The sequence below is a fragment of the Aspergillus terreus genome, genomic scaffold (assembly GCF_000149615.1).
Source record: "Aspergillus terreus NIH2624 scaffold_7 genomic scaffold, whole genome shotgun sequence".
Taxonomy (NCBI): Eukaryota; Fungi; Ascomycota; class Eurotiomycetes; order Eurotiales; family Aspergillaceae; genus Aspergillus; species Aspergillus terreus.
Window position 1 is genome coordinate 1092911 of NT_165930.1, and position 27660 is coordinate 1120570.

Consider the following 27660-nt stretch of genomic DNA (forward strand, 5'->3'; position numbering starts at 1 on the left):
TCGTATCTTCATCTGTAGACATTACAGCAGCCATGGAATACATAGTACAGGCGAACCGCCTACCAGCCGCCCTTCCCTCCAAAGGCGGAGCTCTCGTCGTTCTTCTTCGAGAACCCGCGGGTCGGCTTCTGCTGGGCGGCCTCGTGCTTGCGCAGTTCGTCGGGGACGCGGGAGATGGGCGACTTGATGAGCATCTGCTTGAGGTCGTACCTGCAACAGGGGTTAGCTGTGTACACTGCAACGGGGAGGAGGAGAAAAGAAAAGCATACATGACATCGGCATCCTCATTGCCGAGGAAAGTAATCGCCACACCGCTTTTACCAGCACGACCGGTACGACCGATACGATGGGTGTAGCTCTCGATGGAGGTGGCCATGTTGAAGTTGACGACGAGGCTGACGTCGGGGACGTCGATACCGCGGCCGGCGAGGTCGGTGGCGACGAGGACGTCGGTGGAGCCATTCCGCACGGAGGCGAGGGCGGCCTCACGCTGCTCCTGGGTCTTGGAGCCGTGCAGGGTGACTGAGGAGAAGCCCCACTGTTTGATTTCGCGGGCGATGGCGTCGCAGTTGCGCTTGATGTTGACGAAGACGATGATGGGGGGGCGGAACTCGCCGGACGACAGGATGTCGCCGAGACGCTTCTTGCGCTTGTCCTCGCCGGCGATGAGCTCGACGCGCTGCTCGACGGTGTCGACGGCCTCGCCGGCGCTGCCGATGGTGACGATGGCGGGGCGGCGCAGGTACTTGCGGGCGATGCGCTCGACGGCCGTCGGCATGGTGGCCGTGTACATCATGGTCTGGCGGTAGCGGGTGTCGCGGCCGCCGCCGGCGTGGTGCAGCTGCGACATGGCGGCGGCGTTTTCGGCGGCGTCCGAGTCGGGCTTCTCGTTGGAGACGGGCAGCGCGTCGAGGATCTTGTTGACGGGCTCCTCGAAGCCCAGGTCAATCATGCGGTCGGCCTCGTCCATGATCACGTAGCAGCACTGGCTGAGCACGAGGAGCCGGCGCTCGATGCAGTCGACGAGACGGCCGGGCGTGGCGATGATGATCTCCGCGCCGTTGCGCAGGCTGTACGCCTGCTCCTCGAGCGAGTGGCCACCGACGATGCTGACGACCGTGAAGCCGAGCGGGATGGTGAACTTTTTCGCCTCGATCTCGATCTGCTGCGCCAGCTCGCGCGTCGGCGCGAGCACGATCGCGTACGGCCCGTCGTTCTTGCGCCACTCGAACTCGTCGATGCGCGGCAGCTCCGCGATGTACACCAGCAGCGGGAGCAGGAAGGCCGCCGTTTTTCCGGAACCTGTGACGGCCACACCGATGAGGTCGCGCGACTGCATGGCGATGGGGATGGCGGCGCGCTGGATCGGAGTCGGGTCCTTGTAGCCGACGCGGTGGACGAGGTCGAGCAGGCGCGAGGGCAGGCCGGACTCGGCCCACGAGCGCATGGGGTTGGGCACGCTGCCGCCCTTGGTGGCGATGTTGAAGTCCTCCTTGAAGATGCGCCAGTCGCGCTCGCGCATGTGCTCGAGCTTCTTCTCGCTCCAGTGCTTGTCGAGCTGGTTGCGCGTGCTCTCCTCGCGCCGCCGCCGCTCCATCTCGAGGATCTCGCGCGCCCGCACACTGCCCGCCTCGCGGTCGCGGTCCTCCAGCGCCGCCGCGTACTTGCGCGCCACCCCGTCCGCCACGTCGTCGCCGAAGCCCGCCAGGCGCCCGCGCCCGAAGAAGTTCGCCTCGTGCCGCTGCGCGTACAGCGGGTTGTAGTCGCGGCTGGTGTCCTCCTCTGCGTTCCACTCAAAGTTGAACTTGCGGTCCGTCGTCCGCTTGCGCTTCTTCTTCGCGCTGAAGCTCGACGTCATCTCCGCCCCCATGTACCGCTGCTTCACGAGCGCCGCCTGCGCCGCCGCCTCGTCCTCGTCCACCGTCCCGTTGCTGTTGCTGTTGCTGTTGCTGTTGCCGTTGCCGTTGCTGCTACTGTCGTGTCTCGGTCTCGGCGGCGGCGGTGCTTCAGACGTGCGCATGGCGCGCGGGCCCGTGGGAATGCTGGCTGTCCTATCGACACCATTCGGGGTGGCGGATTCCGAGCGGACGGACGCCGTGTCGCTGGCCCCGTTGGTAGACGTCTTACGGCGGGATTGTTCGACCTCTTTGGCGCGTTTCTCCAGGGCGATTTTCTCACGTTCTTTTTTAGACAGGAATTTTGGCTAGACGGGTTAGCTATGTCATACGGTATAGGGCAAAAAAGAGGAAGAAAAAAAGTGTAAGAACGTACTTTTGCTGCCGCCGCATCAGCCTCCCTCTTCTTCCGCACGAGCTCTTCCACACTCAGCGGCGCCGCAGCCGGCCGCTTACTGCCCCATCCGAGCTTTTTCTTCTTGGGTTCTGGCGCTGGAGGCAGTTCGTCTTGCGGCGGCGGCGGAGGAGCGGACATGTCTGGAGGTGGCGGAGGAGCCGCGGAGTCCTCTGGCGGCGGGGGAGGGGGAGTCGGAGGGCGTTCGATGGGCTCCGGCGGAGGAGCCGTCGCTGGAGGGCCCGGCATGGCGTCTGTATCCATGGTGGAAGGCGATGTGTGAAGTGGTGGTGATGTTGGAGGTGAAGGTTGTTGCCCGCGGATCGATGAGCTCTAGAAGAAGGAGTCACGTGATGTCCATCGAACAATATCAGCACTTCGTCTATATTATACAAGGTCCCTTTATGGCATCTTTGCAGGCTAGTTATTACATTCATTTGCTGAATTTAGATGATATGTTGAAGCTTGGTTTGCCAATTTAACCAAGCCAAGGCCTCCGATATAAGAACGCACTATATAGACACTACAACCCAGACAAATCCTGGCAATACGCGCATGACTGTATTAGAGCTACCTAGCATCGGATTAAAGTACAATGCGAACCATTTCCTAACTCATACGGTCCACCCAATGAAAGTGTATGATATCATTCAAAAGAAAGACCCTTGAGAGGCCCTCGGCGAGCGGACGTTTCTCGCGCGCCGGAATCGCTAACAAAGCAGAAAACGAAGATTGTTCTACAAAAAAAAAAAAAGGGATTCATCATAGCGGGTTAAAAGGTTAGGCGCCAACATGGCCATTCACCGGAGTCTGCTGATAGTAAGCATAGGCATTTGCGGCGGCAGCCGGGTCTGCGGGAGGAGGGGGAGCCGGCGTGGCCTGCGCAGCGGCGGCGGCGGCGGCGGCGGCGGCACTCTGGGCAGCGGCTTGAGCAGCGGCTTGCTCGGCGGCAGCGCCGGTCTTCGGGTGAGCTACTGAGGCCGGGCCGTGCACTTCGCGATCGAGCGTCATGTACTCCTTGGCGGCGTCCTTGGTGCCGCGCTCCAGGAGGTAGGTCATGTAGGTCTGCACGAGCTCCTTCACGGCGTCCGTCGTCAGGGTGCTCTTGGAGCGGATGTCCTCGATGACTTGCTTGATGCGGTCGTATTGGACAGTCTCGGTCGCCGCACTGGTGGGCTGTTCCAGCTCGAACATCAGGTAGCTTGCCCAGAAGGGGCGGCTGTCAAGATAGTACTGCTGGTTCGTCTGGTAGACCTGGCGAGCCTCCTCGGGAGAGCCCTTGATCTTCCACAGGAGGCGGGCCCACTCGGCAACCAGTGCCGCCTTGGTGGCCAGGTCGCATTCTGCCGAGTCCAACTGGGACTTGTACACCTCGATGGCAGCTTCCAGTCCGCCGTGGCGCCGACACATATTGGCCAGCGAGACGATGGTTTCCACATGGTTGGGCAGGTTGATCAGGATGGCGCCGTGGATCTCCTTGGCCACATCCACGCGGCCAGCCATTTCCTCGAAGTAGGCGTACTGCAGACGGATGGCCGGGTTGGCGATTGGAACATACAGACAGCTAGCGCGCTGGTAGATGTTACGGACTTCTTCCTCTTTGCCGGGCTGGGCGGCCATCCAACGGGCATAGCGTTGCCAAAACTCATCGTAGTGGGCGCAGGTCACCAGACAGCGCTCGTACAGGAACTGAGCCCGGACGTAATCGCCCTCGCTCTCTTCAAAGTCCAGATATTTTCTCCAGTTCGACAGCTGACCCTCGTCCAGCTCGGTGACGTGGAAGTACGGCCGCTTGATCTCGGACTCGTAGGTCCAGCGTTTCGTCGTCTCAGTCTGGGTCTTGGAGAAGATCTCGAGGTGGTAACTATCGACGCGCAAACGAAGATCGCGCTCGATCTCTGCGTCCGCCTTGGCACCGGGAGCGACATGTCCCGCGGCCGCATCCAACTCGGCGCGGAACTGAGAGAGGGTTTCTTGCGGGGCGAGTTCGACCAAGGGGCGAGTTTGTGCGAGCTGCCGGTAGCGCTCGAAGTAGCGAGCGTACTGGTGCATGGGGATGTGGATCACGCGACCCAGAATGGCGAAGATCTTATCGAACGCTTCCACGCGCTCCTCAAACTCGATGTATTTGTCCCAGAAGGGATGGGCGAGGAAGTCTAGACCAACACTGCTTGCACCGCGTTCAAACAGCCTGCGGGTAAGAAAAAGAGGACTCGGTCAGCACGAACGGAATGCGTCAAACTCGCAGAAAGACAGATGGGAGGGTGACGGGGACGGGGAAACAAGAAAGGCCAGGAGAGCAAACATGAGCAATTTGATCTTGCGAGTGCGTGCGAACCCAAACAATTCAACGACGAAGGTGCTTCAACGAGTGGAGGACGTTTCTCCCGTCGGCTGCATCGCGCGCGGAGAATCGGGTCCACCGGACAGAGCAGTGACTGGTTGGAAGGAGGTGTCGGTGCAAAGGATGGTGCTTGGAACAGGTTTCAAAGGCAAGGAAACACGCCTGAGGAAGCTATGGGTGAGAAGGAACTCCAGTGGCATCTGGGTAAGGTGAAACTCTCACCCATGATCGAAGGGAATGTTCCGTCCAGCGACAGTCCAGCATCATGCGGCTTTTGGCACCACCATCGTGTCCGTGCTGCATTGGTCACAGTTACAGGGAGGGAAGGGAGAAAAACCAGCTGCACTGTTGTACTTACTCTCGAATGACGTCGGCATCGTGGGAGGTTTCAGCTTTGAAGGAGCAGTAGTTGGTCCAGAGATCGACCGAGGGGGAGATGCTCGCGATACCACGCTCGTAGACCTGACAGAGTCAGCTCCTGTCTTATATCCTATACAAACCGGGCACCACATACCATATCAGCAGCTTCCGTCCCGGTAATCGAAAACTCTAGATCGGCGTATTTCTTCCAGTATCCAAACAGCAGGGGGAACTTGGCGAGGAAACGGTCGTAGACATTGCGCACGGTGGTGATGGCCTGGGGGTTGGAGTTGCGGTTGATGCCTCCCTCCAGGGCTTCCGCCGCGCGCACAAGGCGCTCCCACGTCTCAAAGTTATCGGGATCATCGAGCTAGACACAGCGATAAGCAGGGGCGACACAGACGACGAAAACAGGTCTCCTTACCAGCTCAGTTTCCAGCTTCTTCAACTCCGCATTCTCCTCTTCGGAGCCACCATAATTGTAATCGGCCATGATGGCTGTGCGTAGCAGGATAGACGGAACAGCGTCGCGACACAAGCCAGACGAGGTGGTTAGATGATGAGCGCGCACAAGACACAGACGGAGGGAGAAGATGGAGGCAGGAGGAAAAGAAGGGCGGAGATGCAACAGTCGATGAAGTTGCGCACGTTAATTTTCCTCCCGAGCCGCATGCCCCGAACGGGTTTAGCGCGGAATTTCTCCATCTTCCGTCAAATTATCCTCCTCACCATCACCATCACATCCAACTCTTACATCGTCGTCCTCCATCCTCAATTCCACCCCAGGATGGCCACCTCCCAAACCCCGAGCTTGGTCTCCAAGCTCCCCCTCCGCCTACGCAACTTCTTCGCCCGATACCCTCCACAAATTTACTCCGCCGCCGCCCGTCCTCCCCTCGAACCAGAGCACCAGCCCGACGAGTCCGCCCTGCCCTCGCCCTACACGCCCAACCGCGACGCCAAGGGCGCAAAGCGTCCGGACCCGACGGCCTTCTCGCCGTCGCGCGCCCTCCTCTACTCCAGCTCGGAGCATCCCAACCCGTTCCTGCCGCGCAAGAACTTCCGCACGGGCAAGTGGATCGGCCCGCGGTACGGGCTGCGCACGCAGGCCGACCTCGTCAAGCTCGCCATCAAGTACAACGTCGAGGCGCTGCTGCCGCCCGGCCGTAAGTCCACCGAGTTCAAGGACACGCGCCGCGCCGAACGGGGCCTGCAGATCAAGGGTACCGGTGTCGGGCAGAAGGTCAAGGGTCACAAGTGGGAGCGTACGATGGAGGCTCGTCTCGAGGAGAGACGCAAGGCTATGATGGAGATGCCGGAGATGATTCGGTTGTGGAAGCAGGTGAGATCTTTCCTTCCCTTGTTGTTTTTGTCTTTGTGTTTGATGGCTGGGTTGGTGCTAACTGATGTGCAGAGAGGTCACGGTCGTGGCTGGAAGCAGTGGCCCAAGCGGTAAAGAAGCGATGGGTCTGTATATTTACTGGGATAATGGATTGGTCATGTTATCTGTTCCTTTTTTGCAATCATACATGCGATGCGTCAGTCGCTGGGCTTAGGAGTTTGTTTCTTTGTTCTCGATGCATGTACAAATAGATCTCGTCACACTACTTTGTGCCAAAGGTGTCATTCAAATTATACATAAATCATAAACCTGAACCATGCTCATAACGCTATATGCAATACCCAGTGCAAACCATGTCATTCCGGATACCACGGTCGCACAACATCCCCAACCATGACCGTACGCGATATCCCATCCACACCATCTGCTACCGCAGCATGCCTCCCAAACACAATCTGACTGCCCACCTTCCGCGTCTTCGCCAGGGTTGAGAACGGTTCATCCCGCCGCTCCCCGGAGCACTGATCGATGCAGACCATCTGGCACCGCTGGCACGACCCCAGCACGTCGAACTGCAGCCGGTCTGGACCGACGGTGAACGACTCCCACCGATCTTCGATGTAGGGCCGCTCCGTGTTCGCGAGCTGGTGGGGGAGGTTCTCGGCGACGACGATGTTGGCGCGGAAGACGTCGGCCGCGACGGCCTTTTTGGCGCTGGCTTTGATCGTCTCGTTGAGCCGGTTCACGGACGACCGCGAGATGAGAAGGATGGGGCTCTCGTTGGCGAGGAGGATGGGTGGGGGTTCCGGCGTGCGTGAAAGAGGCGTGTCGGACGGGAACGAGCCGGGCATGGAGGATTCCTCGACGGGGCGCTGGCGTCGAAGGGCAGCCGTGGATGAACGGCTGTGAAGGCTGCGCCTGGTGTACCTCGTTGTGGACTGCGGCGGGAATCGCGCCAGGGTGCAGGGGACGTCGAGGAAAGTGGAAAAGAACGAGGAGACGGCAGTGGAGGAGTATACCTGGACGACGACCTGGTCCCCGCAGACGGTGGACGGTTTTGCAGCGTTCTGGCAGAGGGACGTCGTTACTAGACTGGCGTCCTCGCGGCGTAGTGAGATCTCCAGCGTCTTCTGCTCCGAGGAGGCCTCGCCGCAAACCACGCGGAGGACGCCGCGAGCGAGATCGATATGCGGCCGGATCAGCGCCATGCGAGGGTACCTCTTCTGGTTCAGCGCGGCACCGGTGCCCTGATGGACGAGACACCATTCGCGGTCCCAGGCCAGCCCTTCGCGGCGGATCTCCCAGCGCTGGCCGTCAGGGACCTTGAACGCGCCGCAGCTTTTGATCGGATAGACGGCGAGGCTCTCGACGTAGAAGCCTGCCTGCAGGGAGTCATCCGCCGCAGATGGAACCACCGAACAGACGTTCGGCGTCTTCTCGACGTAGAACTCCTCCACAAAGGCCACGAACGCTTCCACATCTCTCAGGTTGCTCATAGCCCCCAGGCTCACCCGCAAGATGCCCGTGGGCCTCCCGTCCATGACATCGTGGTCGTCGCCGCAGCGCAGGCCCGCAGAGAAATGGCGTAGCATGTCAGCTCCGGACCAGCCGAGCTGACTCGCCGTGCCTCCGGGGTTGCATAGCGTGCCAGATCGGATCTGGAGGCTCTTCACACTAGCGAGGCGCTCCACCTCCGATTTGCCGATCCAGCCTCCCTGGCTGCTGCGCAGGTTGAAGGCCAGGATAGGCCCCTGCGCGGACGCGTCGGCAAAATCCGGGGAGCGACCCATATAGAAATGAACGACTCGCTCGCCGTTGAAATGCCTCAACGCAGCAAGACGATCGTAGAGTGTCCTCGCAAGAAAGCGTGTGTGGGTAGAAACGTTGCCCATCGAACCGTACAGCCGCGCATGGGTATCCAACGCCGAGTCCAGCGCGATGATATTGTGGAATGGCAGCGTGCCGTCTTCCAAAATCTCATGGACCGATCTTTTCTTCGCATGCCACTGCGTATCCTGCGTCAGGACCATGTCCACCGTCCCTCCGCCAAAGAACCGCCGTTGCGCGAAGATATGACCCGCAGATTTTCGCACAATCAACGCTCCAAGGTCAGGGAAGCCGAAGATCTTGTAGAAGCTGAGGACGGTGAAGTCCGAAGCTGCAGAGACATCACTCAAGTCTAGCGGTGACGTCGCTACCAGAGACGCCGCATCGAGCAGCGTATAAGTTGTTGCGGTCTCCTTCGTCCTATCGCGGATCCGTCCACACCAGCGCAGTGGCAACCGCCGCCCGTTCATGTTTGACTGGGCCGGGAAAGCAAACAATTGCGCCGCCCCAGTCCGGTCAGCATCGAGCTGTGCAATCCATGCTTCAACCTCCTCGTCCGTCGTGAAACATCGGCTTCCGGCCTGCGCGAGCTCCCGCGCGCCGACCAAACTCGTGTGCGCGTCCACGTGGTATCCGTACCAGAACCCGTGCGCGGAGTCGCGGAGGGCGTCTGCGACGAGTTTAATGGCGGAAGTAGCGTTCGCCACGAAAACAAGGTCGAAATGCTCCGGGTCTGCGTTGAAGAAACGGAGGGCTCGCAGGCGGATGTCGTCCACGCGCTGGGTGGTGCGTTGCGACGAAGCCGATAGCGAGTGCGGGTTTCCGAAGAGGTTGGTGGTAAGGTCCCTGGAGAACGAGTCGATCAACGACTTTGCGTAGAGCGTCGTCCCGGCGTGATCGAGATATGTTGTGTCTAGAGTGCGGTTAGAAAATAGTGTGTCACTGAGTCGTGGGACGTACCTGAGAGCATGGGGTACTCGCGCTGCCGGATGGCATCGATGTCCTCGGAGTAGCCCTGGCTGTAGCCTAAGGGACTTCCCTCATTGATGATTGCCTCGGTCATGCTGGTGAACGGTGGCCATCAGACGCAGGTGCGACGTACACTGTTGAGGAGGTGTTTCCCGGCCGAGGTATAGAAGGCTAGTAGAAGATGGTCCCCACGACACAAACAGCGGAAGAATGAACAATTAAACAGATTCTTGAAGCGGGGATGCTCGAATATATTGCGCCAAACCGTGCGAAGGAAGTATATCTCAGTCGATCTCCACAGAATAGATAGAGAGCATCGTCGGAGCTGACCGATGCGGAGGTCCCTGGAGTGGCGAAGATGTCATTCAAGAGACATGGGGTTTGCGGGGAAGAAAGAAGAGATATAACGAGACTCTTATAGTGGGAGGAATGGTCCAAGCCAGTCAATGGAGGGATTCCATTCCTAGAGAGGGATATACTGTAGTTGTGGGATGTAGAAGAAGACGATGATCGTGGTGAAGCTCCCCACTCTTTGCACCTTATCGTCAGCGGAGGGCGGTCGGAAGAGGCCGAGAGCGTGGCATTACCCTTATCTCGGCAGAATCAGAGCACCACAGCAAGCCTATCGGTCTGCATACGCACTTTACTATCGCCACACAGAGGTCTCTAGGTCCTAGGCACAGGAAGGACAAACTATGGAACGAGCCATCCAAAAGTGGTGGTATCAACTAACGGAAATTCATATTCAAGACATCTCACATAAAACATTGCCAATAAATCCAGGCGTTTTCATACAAAAATCATGCCTCATCCAACACGTCATTAGCCTTTATCATCCATCATGTCATAATATCAGCAAAAACACGAATTAGACCACATAATGCGGCCGACGACTGCTCGAGCTATGCCGACGATGGCCATGGCCCCGACGGCTGCTATGGCTGCGGCGGCGCACCACCGTCTCCTTGACCACCACCTCAGGCGAGCGGCGATACATGAAAAGCGCCCAGAAGGCAGTCCAGAAGAAGAAGACCACCTCCATGATCCCCAGCGCAAAGCACGTCTTCAGCATTGCACAGGTCTTGTTGATGTCCAGGGAGAGCGGGTTATCGGTGCGCGAGCCGTAGGCGCCGAACGGACCTAGCGAGATATAGACCGAACCCCCATTCCAGTGCGCGCAGTCGGCATTGGCGATAAACCGCAGCTGGTATACTCCCGCGATGAAGGCGCCGAAGAAGAGCAGGTCCACGAAGGCGACGAAGCCGGCCGAGCGTTTGGTGGTGGAGTGACGGATCAGCGTGTCGAAGCACCAGAATACGGCGATGGTGCTGACGATGAACAGGACCAGGATGTAGACGGGGGTGATGATATTGGCTTTGAGGTATCCATCGACGAAATAAGCCTGTTGGAAGGAGGTTAAGGTTGGATTCCGAGGTGGTTCTGTGAGGGATGCGCGGCACTCACCAGCATTCCGATGATGGGGATCAAAAACACGATCTCCACCAGACGATTGAAGATGAAGAAAAGACTTCCGATCATGTTGGCGATCGTCCTCGATTCAGTGGTGCGATCGAGATGTCAGATTCCGATGGAATGGCCCTGGAATGTGGAGCGACCCAGACGGCGCTCGGAAATGACTTGTGAGAATGATGAAATGGGCTAGAATGATGCAGGTTACACAGGCATTCCTTTATCGACTAGCGATCCGATAAAAACACAGAAGTAATGCCGTGCAAGTGAAGAAGGCCCGGCAACGTTGGACAGGCAACGCACGTCGTTTGTGTCGATGTTGCGGATCAGATGCGATGCGCTGACGTGGATGCAGAAGAGAGTTTATGTAGAAAATAATAGCCACGCAGTGATATGCAGCTAAGAGGGAAATGTAGGGAAGATCGAACGAGGGAGAACCCTCGAGGGGGAGAAGAAATATGCAGGGCAACCGACAACAGAGGAGGCTGGGCGATTGAGGGTTGCGGGGTGGCTGGGCCAGAAGGGGTGGGACAGTCGCACATGGTGGATAAGCGGCACAGACAGAGTCTTCCTTAATGATTACGGAGGATACGGAGAGCATCATGGCTTATGGTGATCCTTGTTGATAGTCGTCGTATTAATTCTCCGGGTCTTGAGTCGATTTGTTGTGGTTTCTCCCGATCCTGTATAGATTTCCATGGATGACGTGGGGCCCAGCGATGCCGATCGACTTCTATGAAGGATTCACGTAGCTGATATGACATGCATACTACCTATGTTAACCAACGCCAATGAATACCACCACTACTACTATACAAAATATGTCACCGTCACAAGCGGATCCACATGCAAAACATTCATCGACCCATCCACGCGAAACGGTCTAGGTTTCATGCCATACTATTTACCAAGCAAAAATTTCCGCGCAGCCCCTCTGGTATGATCATCAATCGTGGCGAGCTGAACCAGCAGTCTATGAAGAAAGGTGATATGAGACCACCCTGGAGAATCCAAAACCAGCGTCAAGGCTCCCGAGGAGGCATCTCCGTCAGTTCCCGACCACGGTCAGGATGAGCGGCCAAGGGCTGCCGGAGAGAACTGTCTCCCGGCATCGTCGGTTGCGTTTTGGAATGGTAAGCCGTATCCTCATATCGGGGAAGCGACCCACCCAATGCCGGATTGTGTGTGTGGGCGTACCCTTGTTGCATCTCGTACCCGTCTGCGACATCCTCGCTGGACGACGACCAGTTTCCGTCATCATGGCGCATGCGGTGATCATACACATCCGTGGCATACGGGTTGCCGGTGGCCGAGGTGTACGTCGGTCCGCGCGAGAGCCGGTGTTGTGTCGGGGGCACATTCGTCTGCGGCAGAGGCGGCGCGTCAAGGCGTTCTTCCCTCCGGATTACGGAGAGCGGTGGTGCTGTCATTCGAGTCCCCAAGAGGGATCGCGTGGGCCGGGGGCGATCGGGTCCATGCCCCAGGTCCGGATCGGATACGCGCGGCTCTTTCCGCTAGGGTTTCAGAGAGCTGGAGGGAAGTACTGGCGATCGGCCCACGTAAGCACACACAACGCCGAGAAGCGAGCCAGTGATGACGTCGAACGGGTGGTGCCCGGGCGTCCATGATCCGCGACACCGCAATCAGCGTCGCCGCGATGCATGGAGTAACGATGATGGCGGTCTTCCAGACCTCACCGCGGTTGTCCATGAGGTGCAGCTTGCCCGATAACCACAGGGTCAAGTAAAACAGTCCCGCAAAGGAAGCTAGACAGGTGCAGAGATTAGTGGTGGGTTCCGACATCCGAGTCAATGGGGATCCTTACAGCTACTGTGGCCTATAACGAAGTTAGTCTTCCCGAATCTAGAAATGAAGCGCACGGAACCGTACCTGAAGGCCATGAACGAAAGCCATCCTTGAGAATTACCGGGTCACCTTGACAAATCGTGTAATTCGACAATCCCGGGATCAGATCGTGGCTTCCTGGCCTCGGTTTGCATCGATCAATCAAGTCCGGCCGAGGTTTTCCGCAGGCAGTCTTCAGGATCTGGGTGATCACAAAGGCAGTCCCTTGGGCGAGCAACAATCCCAGAAGGCCACAATTGAATTCCCACAGGCGATCTTTCCACCGATAAGGGCCGTTGAACTTCCTCTTCCCTGTCACTGAGTTCACGGGCTTGTGGTGCGAGAATAGACCATCGATAAAAAGGGTATAGACGGCGATGATAACCAGCGGCGCAAGGCAGGAGATGCAGATGGCTAACCCGATGGGAATACGTTCGTGTTCGGCATAGGGGTATTGGATGGAGATGTCCCGCAAGGAGAAATGCTGGTGGAATGGTTCGACGGAGTCGAGGATGTAGAAACCCGCTGCGCACGCACTAAAGAAGTCGACCGTTAGGAGCGATTGGAGTGTCATGAAGACAATGAGAGACGCACATGATGATGACATAGTCGAGGACATAACTGCGACACACACCTCTCGGTTAGCATTCCTTCAGAAAATGCTCGATACCAGTTCCACTCACGAGATGATGATGCGAGGCCGTAAGCGACGCTTGGAGAAGGGCAGTTTATCTGGAAGGCGATCCATCTTGGAGTGTAACCGTGGTCCTCCGGCGCGGTGACAACAAACAAAACGGGCCTCCAGAAGATATATGAAAGCGAGTCGGAAAAAGCAAACCCCAGTCAACGATTAGGTCCTGAAGAAAAAGCAAGTCCAGAATGAGGAATCAAATTTGGTCAAAGGCCATTTTTGAGTTTTTTTTTTTTTTTGGCAGTTATCTGGGTGCCTTCAGGTATCAGACATAATAATAATAATAAAGCAGTGTGGCTTGGACCGTCCCATGCACGACGGCGCCTAGGCCTTCTCCGCTCTGTGCAGCTCTGGGTCAACCTCACTGGTAAAACCCTTGAGGACAAGAGACGGTTTAATGAGGGGCCAAGCCGCGCCCAGAGAGGGAGGAGCAGATCTCCGCCATGGAGCCGCGCGGCCAGCCGTGGGTGGTCGTGAGCGATCCATTGCGATCAGCGAAGTGTGATTTCGAGAGACAGGTAGTTAGACTGACTAACTAGAGGCAGACTGAGAAGGACAAGGTCCATTCAGGTACCCCGGACGAGTGACAATCAATACAGGGTCTGACGGATTGTCGGGGATTTCCAAAAATAGTAAGGTTATGCTTAGTTAGGCACCACCATTAATAAGCTTTGATTCCTCACTGATCAAAGAGGCAACAGATCTCGTTTGTTGCCTTGTACTAATTAGTTGGATACTATCTACGGATTAGTGGTGGCATTGGAACTGTCTACCTGTTGACATTATAGCTTCTTCCATACTATTGGAGTCTATATGGACTAAGTCCCAGTATGTTCGCACCAGACAACATATTATATATCTGTATCATTTTGGAGCAGAATCCGTCTTGCAATTAGAATCCTGCCAAACTATGCACTAGATGACACGCATTATTGTAGACCCAATTGTGGACCAAATGAAGGAATGAATGTAGTTATACACTTGACTGAATAAACCCCTCATGTCTCCAGCACCGATTTACGGCAAAGAGACACCCAGAAAAATACGTAAGAATAGCATTATGGGTCCATAAGTCATGTTCGCGTGATGTCGGGTTGTTTTGCTCTCTCACGTCCGCTCATTTAGCAGACAGTGATGTACAGACCAAGACTATGATTATGTTAGTCACTGATCCCCAAGCAGATCGAAAAACAGGATACTTACGGAGAGGGGTTGTAGTCCTCGAAGAAGTTGAGGTTGGTGCTACCGGCGTTCTTCATCTCGTAGCTGACGGCCTGACCCGCGGGGCAGGAGAAGGTCGAGATGACGTAGGAGTTACCGGGAGACACAGTGAACTCGCCCAAGTCCTCCTTGACAGCGGGGGCGTTGTTGTAGGTGGTCGACGCGCTAGCGGTGGACTCGAGAGAAGCAAAGTCGATCTTACCATCGCCGCTGAAGGAGTAGGAAGAAGTCTCGAGGTCCTCCTTGTTGGGGAAGAGGAAGACCAGGCTGCACGTCTTGCCGGCGTCCGAGGAGGGGATATCAAAGTTGAAGATGCTCGAGATGCTGGAGGTGACGGTGCCGTTGTAGGAGGTACCAGGAGCGTTGTCGGGCTTGGAGGAGTCGACGGGGATGATCAGATGAGGGTACTCGTAGTTGCCAGAGAGATCAGTGGGGCAGCTGCCGCTGGAGGACTGAGTGCCGGAGGGCTGAGCACTAGTAGCCGTCTGGGAGGGCTGAGAAGAAGGAGCCTCGGGAGTGCTGGAGGCCGGCACAGAGGGGCTGAGGGCTCGAAGGAGTCTCGGAACCGGCAGGCTGAGAGGGAGCAGGACCAGTGGGCACAGCGGGGGTGCTAGAGCTGGGGACAGTGACGACCGGGACAGTCGACTCCGTCTCAGGGCAGTAGGTGGTGGTCATGGTGGTATGGACGGTGGTCTTCGCAGGGGGAGCGGGCACCGAAGCGCTAGACGAGGGGACAGGAACAGGACTGCTGTGTCCAGCACCCGGCGTCGAGGACGGCACGGCCACAGAGCTCGAGCTCGAGCCAGAGCCGGAACCCGAGCAAGAGTCGGCCATCAGAGAGATGTCCTTACACTGGGTGACCTTGTCACTCTCGGTGGTGTACAGGTTCATTCCGCCGTTCTGACCAGTCGCGCATGCAACGAAGCCGGAATCACCGTTGTACGAAAGCTGACCCTGGGAGTTGATGGAGAAGCCGGGTGTGGCAGTGGCACCAGAATCGCACTGGAACTGCGTGGTGTCATCTATCTTCGTTAGTGGCTATCCCAGCATCACAGTATCGGCAGTCTTACCAGTCACGATACAACCGCGGCCGTTCTCATCGGTAATAGCACCATTGGAGTCGATGCAAAACTGGGCCTCAGACAGTCCACCATAGACACGGTTCTGGCCATCATCAAGCTGACCGATGGTGCCAGAAGCACCGCCGGTGGCCTTGAGGTGGAAACAGCAGTTTCCGCCTCTGCTGACGAGGGCATTGGCGCCGGCAGCAAAGGCCGCAACAGTAGCAAAGTTTCTCATTTTCGGTCGAGCGAGCGAGATCCCAAGTATAAGCGAGTGAGATGATGGGGTTTGATGCAAAGATCGATCTGAGTTTGGAGTTTAGATGTTGACTAGAGGGTAGATGTAGATGGTACAAGGAGGGACAGAGGCAAATATTTATAAACAGAGGTGGACACTACATCGGACGTCATTGGAACTGCCGGTACACTGGAGCAAGCAGGTCCGAGTTGGATCTGAACACCCACACGTCCATCTAAAATAGAAACGCTGGGGCATAGCCAATTGTCATGCATGTACGGATGTGGTAGACCATGGACGAGTTGGACAGGCAGCTGCTGACCCGCTCGAATGTGGTAAGACAACAACAACCCGTTGCCCACGGAGTACAGCATTGGTCCGAGGTAGCCGGGCCTGGAAAGATCGGGATACGCAAGTTGTGGAAAGACGTCATGGGAAAAGAGAAAAGTGGCATGGTGGAGAGCCATCTAGCCGTTGGCTGTGAGATACCAGACATCTCAATGGCCAAGGCCCTGCAGGGCATAACTAAACGGTGGAACCGGGTCCATCGGATGTGTCTGGATCGACCGTAAGCCTGTTGTAGTCAACGATCGTCGATACACGGTTCAATGACATTGTCGGGCAGTTGAGGTGGCAAGGTCAACGCCGGCCCATGGTCCAGGCGTGTGTGCAGCCACACGGATCTAGAATTGACCTCGTTCCTCCAGGACGCGAAGAGACGAGCCATGGATGGCTGGTTCTATTCATAACTGTTCCAAGAAACATTCTCAGCGGTCAATGCAATGCGAGCGTCGATCGAGACGCCATTGGGGACACACCAGTGAGGGCGGGGTGCCTTGCATCGGACGAGAAAATAGACATGAACAGCCGAGAGGGGATGGGGGCATTGAGAACCTGGAAGGTCGCAAGGGTCTAGTCTCAATCCCTGTTCTTCATGGAATTGGAAGACAAGAGATGTACAGAGTAGGGAAAGAGAATGGATGTGTGTGTCTGCGTGCGTGTGTGCGTGTGCGGGTTTCTTGGGGAGAGTGGACCGCATGACGACAGTCACCACCTCCTCCACCAACGGCACTGCTTGTTATTTTTGCGATTATCAACATCTATCGAGTAATACAAATTTCGACAAGGAAGCTGGGTCGTCGATCAGTATTTCGGAGGAGATTTCGTCCATCGTATGTAACGGTTTGTTGTCAAGTTACCTCAATCTGATATCAGGGTCACGTCGGGATAACCACGATAACCACGATCTATACAAGACTTCGGGCTCAACGTGCAAGCTTTGCCGAGGGCTGGATGGCTCCTCCGATCCACTTCCATCTCTCCTTCGTTCTGAGCTCTCATGCATCTCGCTTACTCGTATTCTCCGTAAGTCTCCATTGCTCTCCAAACAACCGAATTGTTGTCGGCCCGACAGTCGCGAAAAATCAATCTTTCTCGACACATCCACATAAAATCTCGCCTGAAACATCCGGTTCCAATAGAAGTAGTCCCATTGGTGTCCTGAGCACATTTACTGCGATGGATTGTTCTTGATCTCCTAGGAGTCGACCGTTGGCCGTTGCTAAACTCCCCACCACCGTCGTACGCGGCTTGGTGGCTTGGTGGACAGCCATGGTAATGCGAACCTTGCTTGTTCAACACCCTCAAGGATGGACTGCATGAACTGCTCCACGGTCGGGTTCGAAACATTGATTCTGGCCGAAAGAGAGTACGTTGTAAGGCAACAGCGTGGCTCGGTGCATAGGATGCGTAAGCAGATGACCTGGTTCCAGTCATGTTCACTCTCTGGTTTTATCCATCACACTCGTGCGTGGACAGTTCATACCTTTAGGGGAAAGCCTAGACTCCAGTGTTGCATGGTACATTGGACAAGTCGGGATAAAATCCTGTGCATAAAGTCAATGTAAGGGCATGATATATTTAGGCACGTCTAGGTATCTATGGGATGAATTAGGTACCCTACCTATATGATTATTCTGTCGAGGGTGAAACGTAACCACGTCTCCATGATTCCACCTCACCATGGCCGTAAGTACTCAACGAGCCCAATACAGTCAGCAGTCAAGCGGAAGGAAACGCAGTCAGAGAGCCCACGAGATTGATCTTGGAATTCCTCAAGATGGCCATACCATGAAAAAGATATGGTCATCGCGCCAGATCCGCACGGAACGGCGACGGAGATTCCGGGAACTACAACACAAAAACATAACCTAGAAGAAAAAGATTCTATTCGGGTATCGTTTCTATATCATTCGACTGGCATTGTCGTCGCCCTACCTCATCCGCGCAGCGCGGAATTTACTCACACGCCTGGGCGCCTCCTCAGGTTCAACAGGTACCTGTTCAGGCTCCTCGAGGAAGCCTCCATTCTGTTGGATCACGCGGTTCCTCATCCTGTAAAATTCACTGGCGATCTCTTTCCTGTGCAGTTGCTCATCGAGCTCGTCCGGTTCCGGTGGGGCAGCGGCATCGTCGGAGATTTCGCGCTCAACGAGCGTGTCCGCAAGGATCTTCCCTTCCGGCCCTCTATGCGCAGGCTGTGCATCGGAAAGGTCAGAGATTGGCTGAGAGAAGGGTTTGGATTCCTGTGGCTTGGCTGGGAAAAGCGGCAGGGAAGACGGTGACGCTGACGTGACCGGCTTTCGTAGCGCTTTGTCACCGCACAGTGTCGGTGCAAGAGATGGTTCAGTCAGAGCGGTACCGGGAGCACCGCGAGTAGACTTGAAACGGGATGTCTTTTTGGGCGCATTGCTTGAGGAGGCAGCCTTATCTGCCGCCTCGGAACGTTCGACAACCGCGTCGGACACAACGGGAATATCAGACTGCCGGACCGGCGTAACCTTCTTCTCGGAGACAGGAGGCTTGGGAGCAGGCGCAATGTCCAGGTCATCAGCAAAAGCCACTTTCTTCTTCGGCTTCTTCTTCTCGGCCAGCTTGTCTGCTGAGTCGCTGGTTCTCTCGACTCGAACCACGGCTGGTTGCTCCAGCTCCTTCTTCACTTCATCCGGGAGCGTCGCAGTGTCCTTGCCCATGTTCCACATTCCTCGCGCGTTCAACTTAGCTTCCAGCTCGCGCATCTGTCGATGATAATCCTCATCCAGAACAGTTCGGCTCCGTCCAAACTCGTCTTCTTCCTCCTCGTCGTCATAATCGTATACATCGTCGTAGTCATCAATCGAGACGTCGCTGGCCTCCTCATCCAACTCGAGTTCCGCCACAACGGCCCCGACTTCGTCAAGACCATATCGTATCATCTCTCGACGCAGCTGTGCATCCTCGGGTGACTCGTCCACCTTGGTCACGGGCACATCGCGCGCTTCTCGTGATTCCTCATGGGTCTCGTTCTGGCTCGGAGTCTGGCGGTGTTCACTAGTTTTCGGCTGGACCCCCTGTATAGGTGTGTCTGACTGCTCAGCCGAGTGGGCGCTTTCAGTCTCGGTCACCTTATCTGCCCTCGGCGCATCCGGGATATCCTTGACACCAGCCTTCTTTAAAATGTCCAAAAGCTCAGAGGCCTCATTCCCTGGTGTTGCGGTCGAGCTCGAAATCACGTTGCCATCCTCATCGAGCTCCTCGACGATTTCCGTCATCGGGTAGTCGGCGGCGGGTTCGGTAGGGATTTGTTCAAGGTCATTCAGCGCCTGGAGCTTGTTCTCCTCCGTGCGCAGTCGCTTCTCCATCGTTGCGACATTTTGTTTGACGTAGTCGATGCGCCTCGTGACAAGATCAACCACCTGTTGCTTAGTCCGAGTCGTACCCTCCTTAACCCCCACGATGGTCTTCACTTCGTCCTCGTTAACGAGAGACCCGTCCAGTTCAAGACCAGCGCCCAGTAATTCGTCAGTGGTAGCGTCATCATCAAGAGCCCTGACCTCCTCGATCAGCCCGTCGTATTCGGCCTCCCACGTCCGCCAGTGATAGAGGGATTCCTGGAGTTTGCGGATATTTCCTTCCAGCTGGAGACGCTGGCGCTCAAGGTCCTGTAAGTCGCTATTCGGGACACCCATCATGGATATGAAAAAGAGATTCGAATAGAACCCTGTAAAACACAAGAATGAGCCAGGTGAGGAGAAGAGAAAGTCAAGGAAACGTGAAAGAAGAGGCGGCGGCGAGAAAAAGTTCCGCCCGGCGGACCGCTCTCTCATTGGTCCGTGGTGAGGACGGCGGATTATCAACTCATCCTCGTCATCGACAGTCAATCTGCTTGAGCACTTTCACACCATGCCTCCAGCTCGCGACTCGATATCCAACCGCGGGGATGAAGACGGTCAGTTCCTTCGTCTCATGTTGTTATGATTGAAGCTAACTTCTGTAGAGGTTTGCCCCGTCTGCAAGTCCTCGCGGTACTTGAACCCCGACATGCGATTCCTCATCAACCCCGAGTGTTACCACAAAATGTGCGAGTCATGCGTGGACCGCATATTTTCGTCGGGGCCTGCCAACTGCCCCGTGGCAGGGTGTCATAAGACTCTTCGCAAGAACCGGTTCCGGAAGCAGACCTTTGAAGACATCAGCGTGGAACGAGAGGTGGATATTCGGCGTCGGGTGATGCAAATGTAAGCTCGATCTTGTACGCAGTGACACCATAATCTGACGCGCTTTTAGTCTCAACCGCCGGGAGGAGGAGTTCGATTCTAAGCGCGCCTGGGACGACTTCCTCGAACAACGCGAAGAGATCATCGCCAACCTCGTGTATGGCACCGACGTTGCGAAAACCGAAGCCGATCTGCAAAAGTATGCCGCCGAAAACATGCACTCGATCCGCGCGAACCAAGCCCTCGAAGCCCGCGAGGCGTCCTCCTTCCAGGAGCAACAGACTCACGAACAGGAGCTGGCCCGGCTGCGTCGCGAGGCCGCGCGAGAAGAATACGAGAAGGAGCGCCGCGAGCTCCTTGCGGGCCGGGAAGATGTTCTCAGCCGGCTGGCGGCGGGAAGGCCAGGCGATGCGGCCGCCATCGCGCGCGAAGGCCAGAAAGTGCTGCTCAAGAAATCGTCGGCTCGGCGCAGCGAGGAGGAACGCATCCGACAGAAGCAGGCTGCTCTGCGGAGCTCGGACGCAAAAAAGGCCGGTCAGGCGGGGATGGTCGCGGCCGAAAAGGTCAGTGGAGATTCTGGGCTTATCAAGGGTCTCAAGAAGATCAAGACCCCCGAGCCCGAGAAGCCTTACGATCCCTTTGGTGGGCTGGCTCCCAACCAGCGGGACTATTACACCCAGCGAGACTTCTACCCGTCGAGCTATCTCGACGGGGTCAGACAAGACGTTCGCATGCAGGCGGGCGGCTACAATCTCCAGGAATATTACTCCCGGACGCTCATGGAGGCGTTTGCTGGTTTGGGATGCTTTGTGGATGAAGAGGTATCCATGCGGGACGGAGCAGATTCTCGGGGGAATACCCCCGCGGTGGGAGCTTCCATGGCGGCCGTCTCGGGCAGTGCATAATTTGCTCAATGATCTACTGAGGGTTGCTTTCAATTACTGGTTTGCGGTGCATAGCGAAGGCGTTCATTTGGCTCTTGGTTTAACTCCAAAAATATATTCCAGCTAGAACTAGGTATACAATGACACAAAAGGAGACATGGATAATATACAGTCAACGTCGATCGCTCACAGCTTTCCCCCCGTAATCTGCTCTCCAAGCTTCTTCACCCGGCCCTGAATGAGATCCCAACGAGCCGCCTCGCTCTTGCGGGACTCGTTGACAATGGACTGGACCGTGGGAGGAACACCCAAGTTCCAGATATTCTCTCCCTGCTGGTGATCATTGCGCCAGGCCTCGTTCTCACCATCAGGGAAGACCCGCTCAATCTCCGCCGCCAGCTGCGCCTCCGTAGTGATGAATGTGCGGGCGTTCATGTACAGACTCTGCAGAGACTCCTGCTGCTCCAGCTCCTTCCGGGCCTTGAGGGCCTCCAAGCGCTCCCGGGACTGGGCCAGCCGCGCCTCGCGGTTCGGATCGGGAAGCACAGGGGTGCGCTTGGGTAACATCTCCTGAATGACGGACGGACGGGTCAGACGCTCGTCCTCGCGTTCCGGTTGCCGCAGGATGCGTTCTCGGCGTTTCTGCTTCTCGAGACTGCGGTGCATCATCGTCCGGTCGGTGCGCTGCTTGCGGCTGTGCAATTCCTGCAGACCCTGACGGAGGTTGTGCCGTCTCATCTCCGCCATCCGCTTCTTCCAGTCGATGTATTGGGCATGGGGGTCTGTCGGGTCGAGTTCGGTCTCTTTGGTCGGGAGGGGAGTAGCAGCGGCGATGTACTCTTCAGATGGCTTGTCCACACGGCGAGCAGGGAAGAGTTCCCGAGGGACTGGTAACGTTCCCTTAACGTGCTTCTTCGACGGGAGGTCGGGTTGGATGGTGCGAGGGACATCGATGTAGTTGGGAGACTCCGGGCCAACCCGACGACAGGCTGAGGAGGTGAAGCCACGGGCCTGGACGGTGGCCGCCCTGCAAGAGCGGAAAAGGGACATGATGCGTCCTTTCCAATTGAAAGGATCGGAGGGAGGTGAAGGGGGAGGAAATGCGGAGGAGAGGCCAACAGTATGCCACACGGGGACGCGATGGGAAAGTCGGGAAGATTTTCACGTGGTCTGTGCACCGCTTAGCTTGGCGCCAGAAAAAAAAATACTTCCCTCCCCGACCATCAACTTTTTTCTCTCTTTCCTTTCTTCCCTTCCTGCGCTTTTGCCAACATTTTTTTTTCTTCTTCCACCCATATCTTCTTTCTTTCTTAATACTCTCTCATTCAGTCGAATTGAGGAGTAGCTTCCACCATGGGTACGGGAAAGAAAGAAGCCAACCGTAAGGTGCGGCAGGGGAAGGTCGGAGATGGCATGGGGAACGTGAAGGTCAAGGGCGAAAACTTTTACAGGTATGTTGACGATTCAATCTGCATTAATAACTATGGACACTGACAGACTGCAGAGATGCGAAGAAGGTGAAGAGGCTCAACATCCTCAAGGAGGGTAAGGCCCAGCGTGACGCCGCCGGAAATATCACCAAGGCCGCCGCGTTCCAATCCTCCGAAGCCCCTGTTGCTCGGATCGAACCTAACCGGAAATGGTTTTCGAACACCCGAGTGATCTCCCAGGAGGCGTTGGCCTCCTTCCGTGAGGCGGTCGCGGAGCGCGCCAAGGACCCGTACCAGGTCCTCTTGAAGACCAACAAGCTACCCATGAGCCTGATCCGTGACGGGGAAGGTGTGAATGGGCTGAAGCAGCACGCTGCCAAGATGGCTATTGAGACGTCACCTTTCAGCGATACCTTTGGGCCCAAGGCCCAGCGAAAGCGGGTGAAGCTGGGTGTCGCGTCGCTGGAAGACCTCGCAGGCGAGACAGCTAAGATGCATGATGACTTTCTTGAGAAGGGTGACATCGATACCCACGCCGATGGCAGTGCTGCTGTCGCAGGTGATGTTGCCGCATTGGAAGATACTTCCCTAGGCGAGGTGGCCACTGCTCGTGAATCCGTCTTCTCCAAGGGCCAGAGCAAGCGTATCTGGAATGAGCTGTACAAGGTCATCGATTCGTCTGATGTTGTCATTCATGTCCTTGATGCCCGTGATCCGGAGGGAACTCGGTGCCGAAGTATCGAGAAGTATATCCGGGAGGAAGCTCCTCACAAGCATCTCATCTTCGTGCTGAACAAGTGTGACCTTGTTCCCACAGGTGTTGCTGTAAGTTTCCCCCTTTTGATTTTATTTTCATATCTTCTTCCCCTCTTCTCGTTTTGTTTTGTAATCAATCAGGTCCGCCTGTGCCATTGCTAAGTCAAGGCAACTCCCACGACCTCGTCGTATATACACCATGGGAGTTCCCTGTTACAGCTTTGGTAGATTGACGCTTGCCCGCGCCGACCTTCTTTCTGAAGTTAGGCTGACTGGCTTTCGTTTTGAAAACCGGTCGCAAGGGCCGAGCTGTGCTCCGTTTTTGAGTTGAGACCTGCTTCACCTATCTGTGATTCGTAGCTGGTCTCTTAGTAACGTTACACACATTCTTTTCTGATTTCTTCTTTTTCTTGTTCATTTTCACCGATTATCATTACCGGTTCATGACTGACTTATGACTTAAGGCTGCGTGGGTACGACATCTCTCCAAAGATCATCCTACTTTGGCCTTCCATGCTTCCATCAACAATTCCTTCGGTAAAGGCTCTCTCATTCAGCTGCTTAGACAGTTCTCGTCTTTGCATTCTGACCGGAAGCAAATCTCCGTTGGATTTATCGGTTATCCCAACACGGGTAAATCGTCTATTATCAACACCCTCCGTAAGAAGAAGGTGTGCAACGTCGCTCCCATTCCGGGCGAGACCAAGGTCTGGCAGTACATCACTTTGATGAAGCGGATCTACCTAATTGATTGCCCTGGTGTGGTCCCGCCGAACCAAAATGACACTCCTGAAGATATCCTTCTCCGTGGTGTCGTTCGTATCGAGAACGTCGACAACCCAGAACAGTACATCCCCGCCGTGTTGAAGCGCGTCCAACCGAAACATCTCGAACGTACCTATGGTGTCAAGGGCGGCTCCGAAGACCCTATCGAGTTTTTGAGTGTCCTCGCCCGTAAAGGTGGCAGACTTCTCCGTGGAGGAGAACCTGACCTTGATGGTGTTGCCAAGATGGTCATCAACGATTTTCTTCGTGGAAAGGTTCCTTGGTTCACCCCTCCGCCTTACACCCCTGGCGAGGATGGAGAGAAGATCGAGGGCCGTGAGGGCAGACTTGGCGAGATGAGTAAGAAGCGCAAGCTCGCAGAGACCGAGCCCGAGGATGCTCCCAGCAAGTCTGAAGCTGAGGACGAGTTCGAGGGCTTCGGCGAAAGTGACGATGAGGACGACAACGACTCTATTGCCAACCTTGAGGTCAGCGATGTGGAGAGTGGTGAGGAAGATTGATCTCTCACCTCGTCTCCCATTGGTCTCAACACACTCGAGGTGTAACACACCATCAGCAGTCTCGGTTCGCAAACCCTCGCTCAGGAATGAGTGCATCCGGATGGGTTGCAGAACAACCACGCCAAATTCCGCGACGAGGACATCGTGGGTCGAAAACACCCCGCCCTTCGTGGCAAGGCGGAGACTGTTTCCCGTACTGCAATGCATTGCAGTTGGATAGAAGCGTTAACTCGCACTTTGTGCACGCCATCTCCCAAACAAGATACCCAGTCTCTCAATGATAGATGACACGAATCAACTCCTGATTATGATTTGTATCTATGTATTCTTGCATATGATCAATAACATTGTAGTCGTAAGCTGGTAGTGAGTTGTACGTACAACTCACGGGGATGTGCAGTTGTACAGAAAACAAGGCAAAATAAGATATGCTGAGTCATCCGCCTCACGTGGGTCCTCCGCAGTTCCATCATCGCCTGATCTTGCTTTCACCGTCTCCTTCCCTCAATCCGACTCTCTCCTCAGAGATGTATCCCGCATCTTCCAAGAATGGCGGATGACGGAATGTCAATCGTCCCCTACAGCTCATCTAACTCCGATGTCGTGCTGTAAGCCTAGTGTTGCTTCTTCCATAGACCTAGCCGACCCTTTGATACTCATACCTGGGCAGACGCCATAATGATTCCGTCGTCGTGTTTGATCGGGATTCTCAGCAGCTGGTCCTTCGGAATGCTTCCGAAAGTGATGCTAATCTGGACATAGCCGATTGTCCCTACTGTCATCGGCCCCTGCGAGATGCGAGTGGGGGACAAGAAGACCATCATGGAAATCCAGCAGCGCAGCCGGAGTTTATCAATCCGAATTATTTCCGCATGCTCCATAACAGTTTACCCAGCTCTGCAAGCTCTTCCAGTCCTCCCTCGCCGCGCAGGCGTCTAGTTCAACCTGCGCTCCCGGATGGTCCAGCCGATGATTCTACTGCCACCGGCAATTCCTCTCAGGGCATTTCTTCCGCGGCATTCATTCCCGATTACTTCAAGAAATTTTTTGTTGAGGAAGGCGTGCTTGGAAAGGGCGGTAAAGGCGTAGTGTTGTTGGTGAAGCATGTCCTGGATGGCGTCTCGCTTGGTCATTATGCCTGCAAGCGTGTGCCCGTCGGCGATGACCACGAATGGCTGGAGAAGGTCTTGGGCGAGGTGCAGCTGCTACAGCATCTCTCGCATCAGAATCTTGTCTCCTATCGCCACGTCTGGCTGGAGAATGCGAAAATTAGCACGTTTGGCCCCAGCGTGCCGTGCGCCTTCATCCTTCAACAATACTGCAATGCCGGTGACCTTCACAACTACATCTGTGGCTCAGTTCAGACGTCCGCCACGGCTCAGCAGTTGAAGGATCGCCTGAGGAGAAAGTCTCGGGGTGAACCAGACCCACCCATGGACCTCAATCAGCCACGAAAGCTCAATTTTGACGAGATCTATTCTTTCTTCAAGGACATCACTTCAGGGCTTCGGTATCTCCACGTCAATGGCTATATTCATCGCGACCTCAAACCGAACAACTGCCTGCTACACAAAACTAGCGATGGTATACGTGCGTTGGTCAGTGATTTTGGCGAGGTCCAATCTCAGGACGCCAAGCGTCTTTCGACCGGGGCAACAGGAACAGTGTCCTACTGCGCGCCGGAAGTTCTACGGCGCGAGTATCCAGATGGGCCGTTTGGGAACTTCACTTTCAAATCAGACATCTTTTCCTTGGGGATGATCCTATATTTCCTGTGCTTCGCACAGCTCCCCTACTCTAATGCGGACCTCATCAACGAAGAGAAGGAGGATCTCGACCGGCTTCGTGAAGAGATCAGTCAATGGGCCGGGTTCGATGATGCCCGAAGGATGAGGCCTGAACTGCCTGAACAGCTCTACATCTACCTTGCACATTTACTCTCTGTCGATCCTGATCAGCGCCCATCTGCGGACGAGGTCCTGGGTGGTCTACAAGCTGGGGCGACTCCAAATGATACCCTACGCTCTAGACGATCCAGTGCTTCTAGTCCGAACTCTAGAATCCATACTGTGGATAATCCTACTACACAATCATTCTCCAGGGTCCCTCGGGCGTCCAGAAACTTTTCTCGCAGCCCTGTGGCTGTGCGACGAAACACTCAGTATGACCAAGCCAGAGACAGTCTCACTCCTGTCGTGGAAGATTTTGATCGGGGCTCCGAAAGACGGGTGTCTCTTGGCTCCGAGCGCGACTTGATTATTCGATCCAGATATTCCGGCACTCCATCCTTATCTCCGGCTCGGACTGAGCCTTCTTCGGAAGTACATGCGACGCGCCCCCCTCTTCCCCAACTTCTTCCCCCGCCTCCCAGCCGATTCTCGCTGGCGCGACTTATCCCAAGATCTCCGTCATATTGGGTGATTCCGCAACCTGCGATGCAAATCGGGCTTTTCCTTGCCAAGGTTGTCTCGGCTTTTCAGCCTTGTACGCCCCTTGCCGTGAATCCGTGGGTATTCTACCCGTTATTGTTGCTCGCAGCTGTGACCATACGTACACGAAGTCTTTTGGTACAGTCGGGCTTCCTTGTGTTGCATATGGTTGTCGTCAGTTTCTGCATGAAGTGGGGGGTTCTTTGTTTGTGGCAGCATACGATGTTCTTACGATGATCATGATGAGTGTAGAAATGACGGTGGCTGGCCTGATTCAGTACGAACACGCTTACATATTGTATTTCGTCATGTTGCTTAGAAGCTTTTAGAAATTGACATTTATCCAAACCTCTCCTACCGAGATTCAATTCACTTCAGTAACTGGTTAAATGGTCTATATGACTCGATGCACTGATCTGGGTCGTCATACATAGTGGCAAGGCCTACTCTATATAATAGAGTATTCCTGTGTTGTTTCCATGTTAAATCAGTCTCCTTGCAGGTAATTTTTAAAGGGAGGAGCTGTATACAATCTTTGCGTTCTCTCTGCACAGATGCCAAAAGTCCTCATCAGCAACTCTATGAAACGGGTCATGTGACCAGGCGTCGCGACTGCATCTCAATCCCTCCAATCCAGCTTCATTATGTCTCCAATTCCCCCTACGCTAAGCATGGCATCACGC

General features: G+C 55.5%; 10 protein-coding genes across 10 annotated transcripts; 3 read left to right on the forward strand and 7 right to left on the reverse strand.

Annotated features, from left to right (window-relative positions):
* Positions 1–59: 59 nt before the first annotated feature.
* On the reverse strand, positions 60–2538 carry prp28 (mRNA splicing protein PRP28; the record flags this gene model as incomplete). Its single annotated transcript, XM_001214492.1, has 3 exons — positions 60–210; positions 270–2203; positions 2272–2538. 3 exons carry the CDS (start codon positions 2536–2538, stop codon positions 60–62), a joined length of 2352 nt encoding a protein of 783 aa, XP_001214492.1.
* Positions 2539–3069: 531 nt separating this feature from the next.
* On the reverse strand, positions 3070–5486 carry ATEG_05315 (putative mRNA splicing protein (Prp39); the record flags this gene model as incomplete). The annotated part of the gene is made up of 4 exons (XM_001214493.1): positions 3070–4480; positions 4992–5095; positions 5148–5363; positions 5418–5486. 4 exons carry the CDS (start codon positions 5484–5486, stop codon positions 3070–3072), a joined length of 1800 nt encoding a protein of 599 aa, XP_001214493.1.
* Positions 5487–6691: 1205 nt separating this feature from the next.
* On the reverse strand, positions 6692–9225 carry hxB (putative molybdenum cofactor sulfurase protein (HxB); the record flags this gene model as incomplete). The annotated part of the gene is made up of 2 exons (XM_001214494.1): positions 6692–9075; positions 9123–9225. The coding sequence occupies 2 exons, from the start codon at positions 9223–9225 to the stop codon at positions 6692–6694; spliced, it is 2487 nt and encodes an 828-aa protein (XP_001214494.1).
* Positions 9226–9999: 774 nt separating this feature from the next.
* Positions 10000–10670, reverse strand: ATEG_05317 (uncharacterized protein; the record flags this gene model as incomplete). Its single annotated transcript, XM_001214495.1, has 2 exons — positions 10000–10533; positions 10596–10670. 2 exons carry the CDS (start codon positions 10668–10670, stop codon positions 10000–10002), a joined length of 609 nt encoding a protein of 202 aa, XP_001214495.1.
* Positions 10671–11623: 953 nt separating this feature from the next.
* Positions 11624–13194, reverse strand: ATEG_05318 (phosphatase PAP2 family protein; the record flags this gene model as incomplete). Its single annotated transcript, XM_001214496.1, has 5 exons — positions 11624–12115; positions 12171–12367; positions 12492–12982; positions 13041–13067; positions 13130–13194. 5 exons carry the CDS (start codon positions 13192–13194, stop codon positions 11624–11626), a joined length of 1272 nt encoding a protein of 423 aa, XP_001214496.1.
* Positions 13195–14832: 1638 nt separating this feature from the next.
* On the reverse strand, positions 14833–15657 carry ATEG_05319 (putative GPI anchored cell wall protein; the record flags this gene model as incomplete). The annotated part of the gene is made up of 2 exons (XM_001214497.1): positions 14833–15380; positions 15429–15657. The coding sequence occupies 2 exons, from the start codon at positions 15655–15657 to the stop codon at positions 14833–14835; spliced, it is 777 nt and encodes a 258-aa protein (XP_001214497.1).
* Positions 15658–17577: 1920 nt separating this feature from the next.
* On the reverse strand, positions 17578–19664 carry ATEG_05320 (prefoldin-like protein; the record flags this gene model as incomplete). The annotated part of the gene is made up of 3 exons (XM_001214498.1): positions 17578–17595; positions 17787–17847; positions 17935–19664. 3 exons carry the CDS (start codon positions 19662–19664, stop codon positions 17578–17580), a joined length of 1809 nt encoding a protein of 602 aa, XP_001214498.1.
* A 214-nt stretch (positions 19665–19878) lies between these two features.
* ATEG_05321 (TFIIH/NER complex subunit TFB3) lies at positions 19879–21097 on the forward strand (the record flags this gene model as incomplete). The annotated part of the gene is made up of 3 exons (XM_001214499.1): positions 19879–19924; positions 19973–20213; positions 20263–21097. The coding sequence occupies 3 exons, from the start codon at positions 19879–19881 to the stop codon at positions 21095–21097; spliced, it is 1122 nt and encodes a 373-aa protein (XP_001214499.1).
* A 1332-nt stretch (positions 21098–22429) lies between these two features.
* On the forward strand, positions 22430–24548 carry ATEG_05322 (putative GTPase NOG2; the record flags this gene model as incomplete). Its single annotated transcript, XM_001214500.1, has 4 exons — positions 22430–22527; positions 22581–23303; positions 23431–23524; positions 23727–24548. 4 exons carry the CDS (start codon positions 22430–22432, stop codon positions 24546–24548), a joined length of 1737 nt encoding a protein of 578 aa, XP_001214500.1.
* A 549-nt stretch (positions 24549–25097) lies between these two features.
* ATEG_05323 (protein kinase IKS1) lies at positions 25098–27214 on the forward strand (the record flags this gene model as incomplete). The annotated part of the gene is made up of 2 exons (XM_001214501.1): positions 25098–25156; positions 25219–27214. The coding sequence occupies 2 exons, from the start codon at positions 25098–25100 to the stop codon at positions 27212–27214; spliced, it is 2055 nt and encodes a 684-aa protein (XP_001214501.1).
* Positions 27215–27660: the final 446 nt, after the last annotated feature.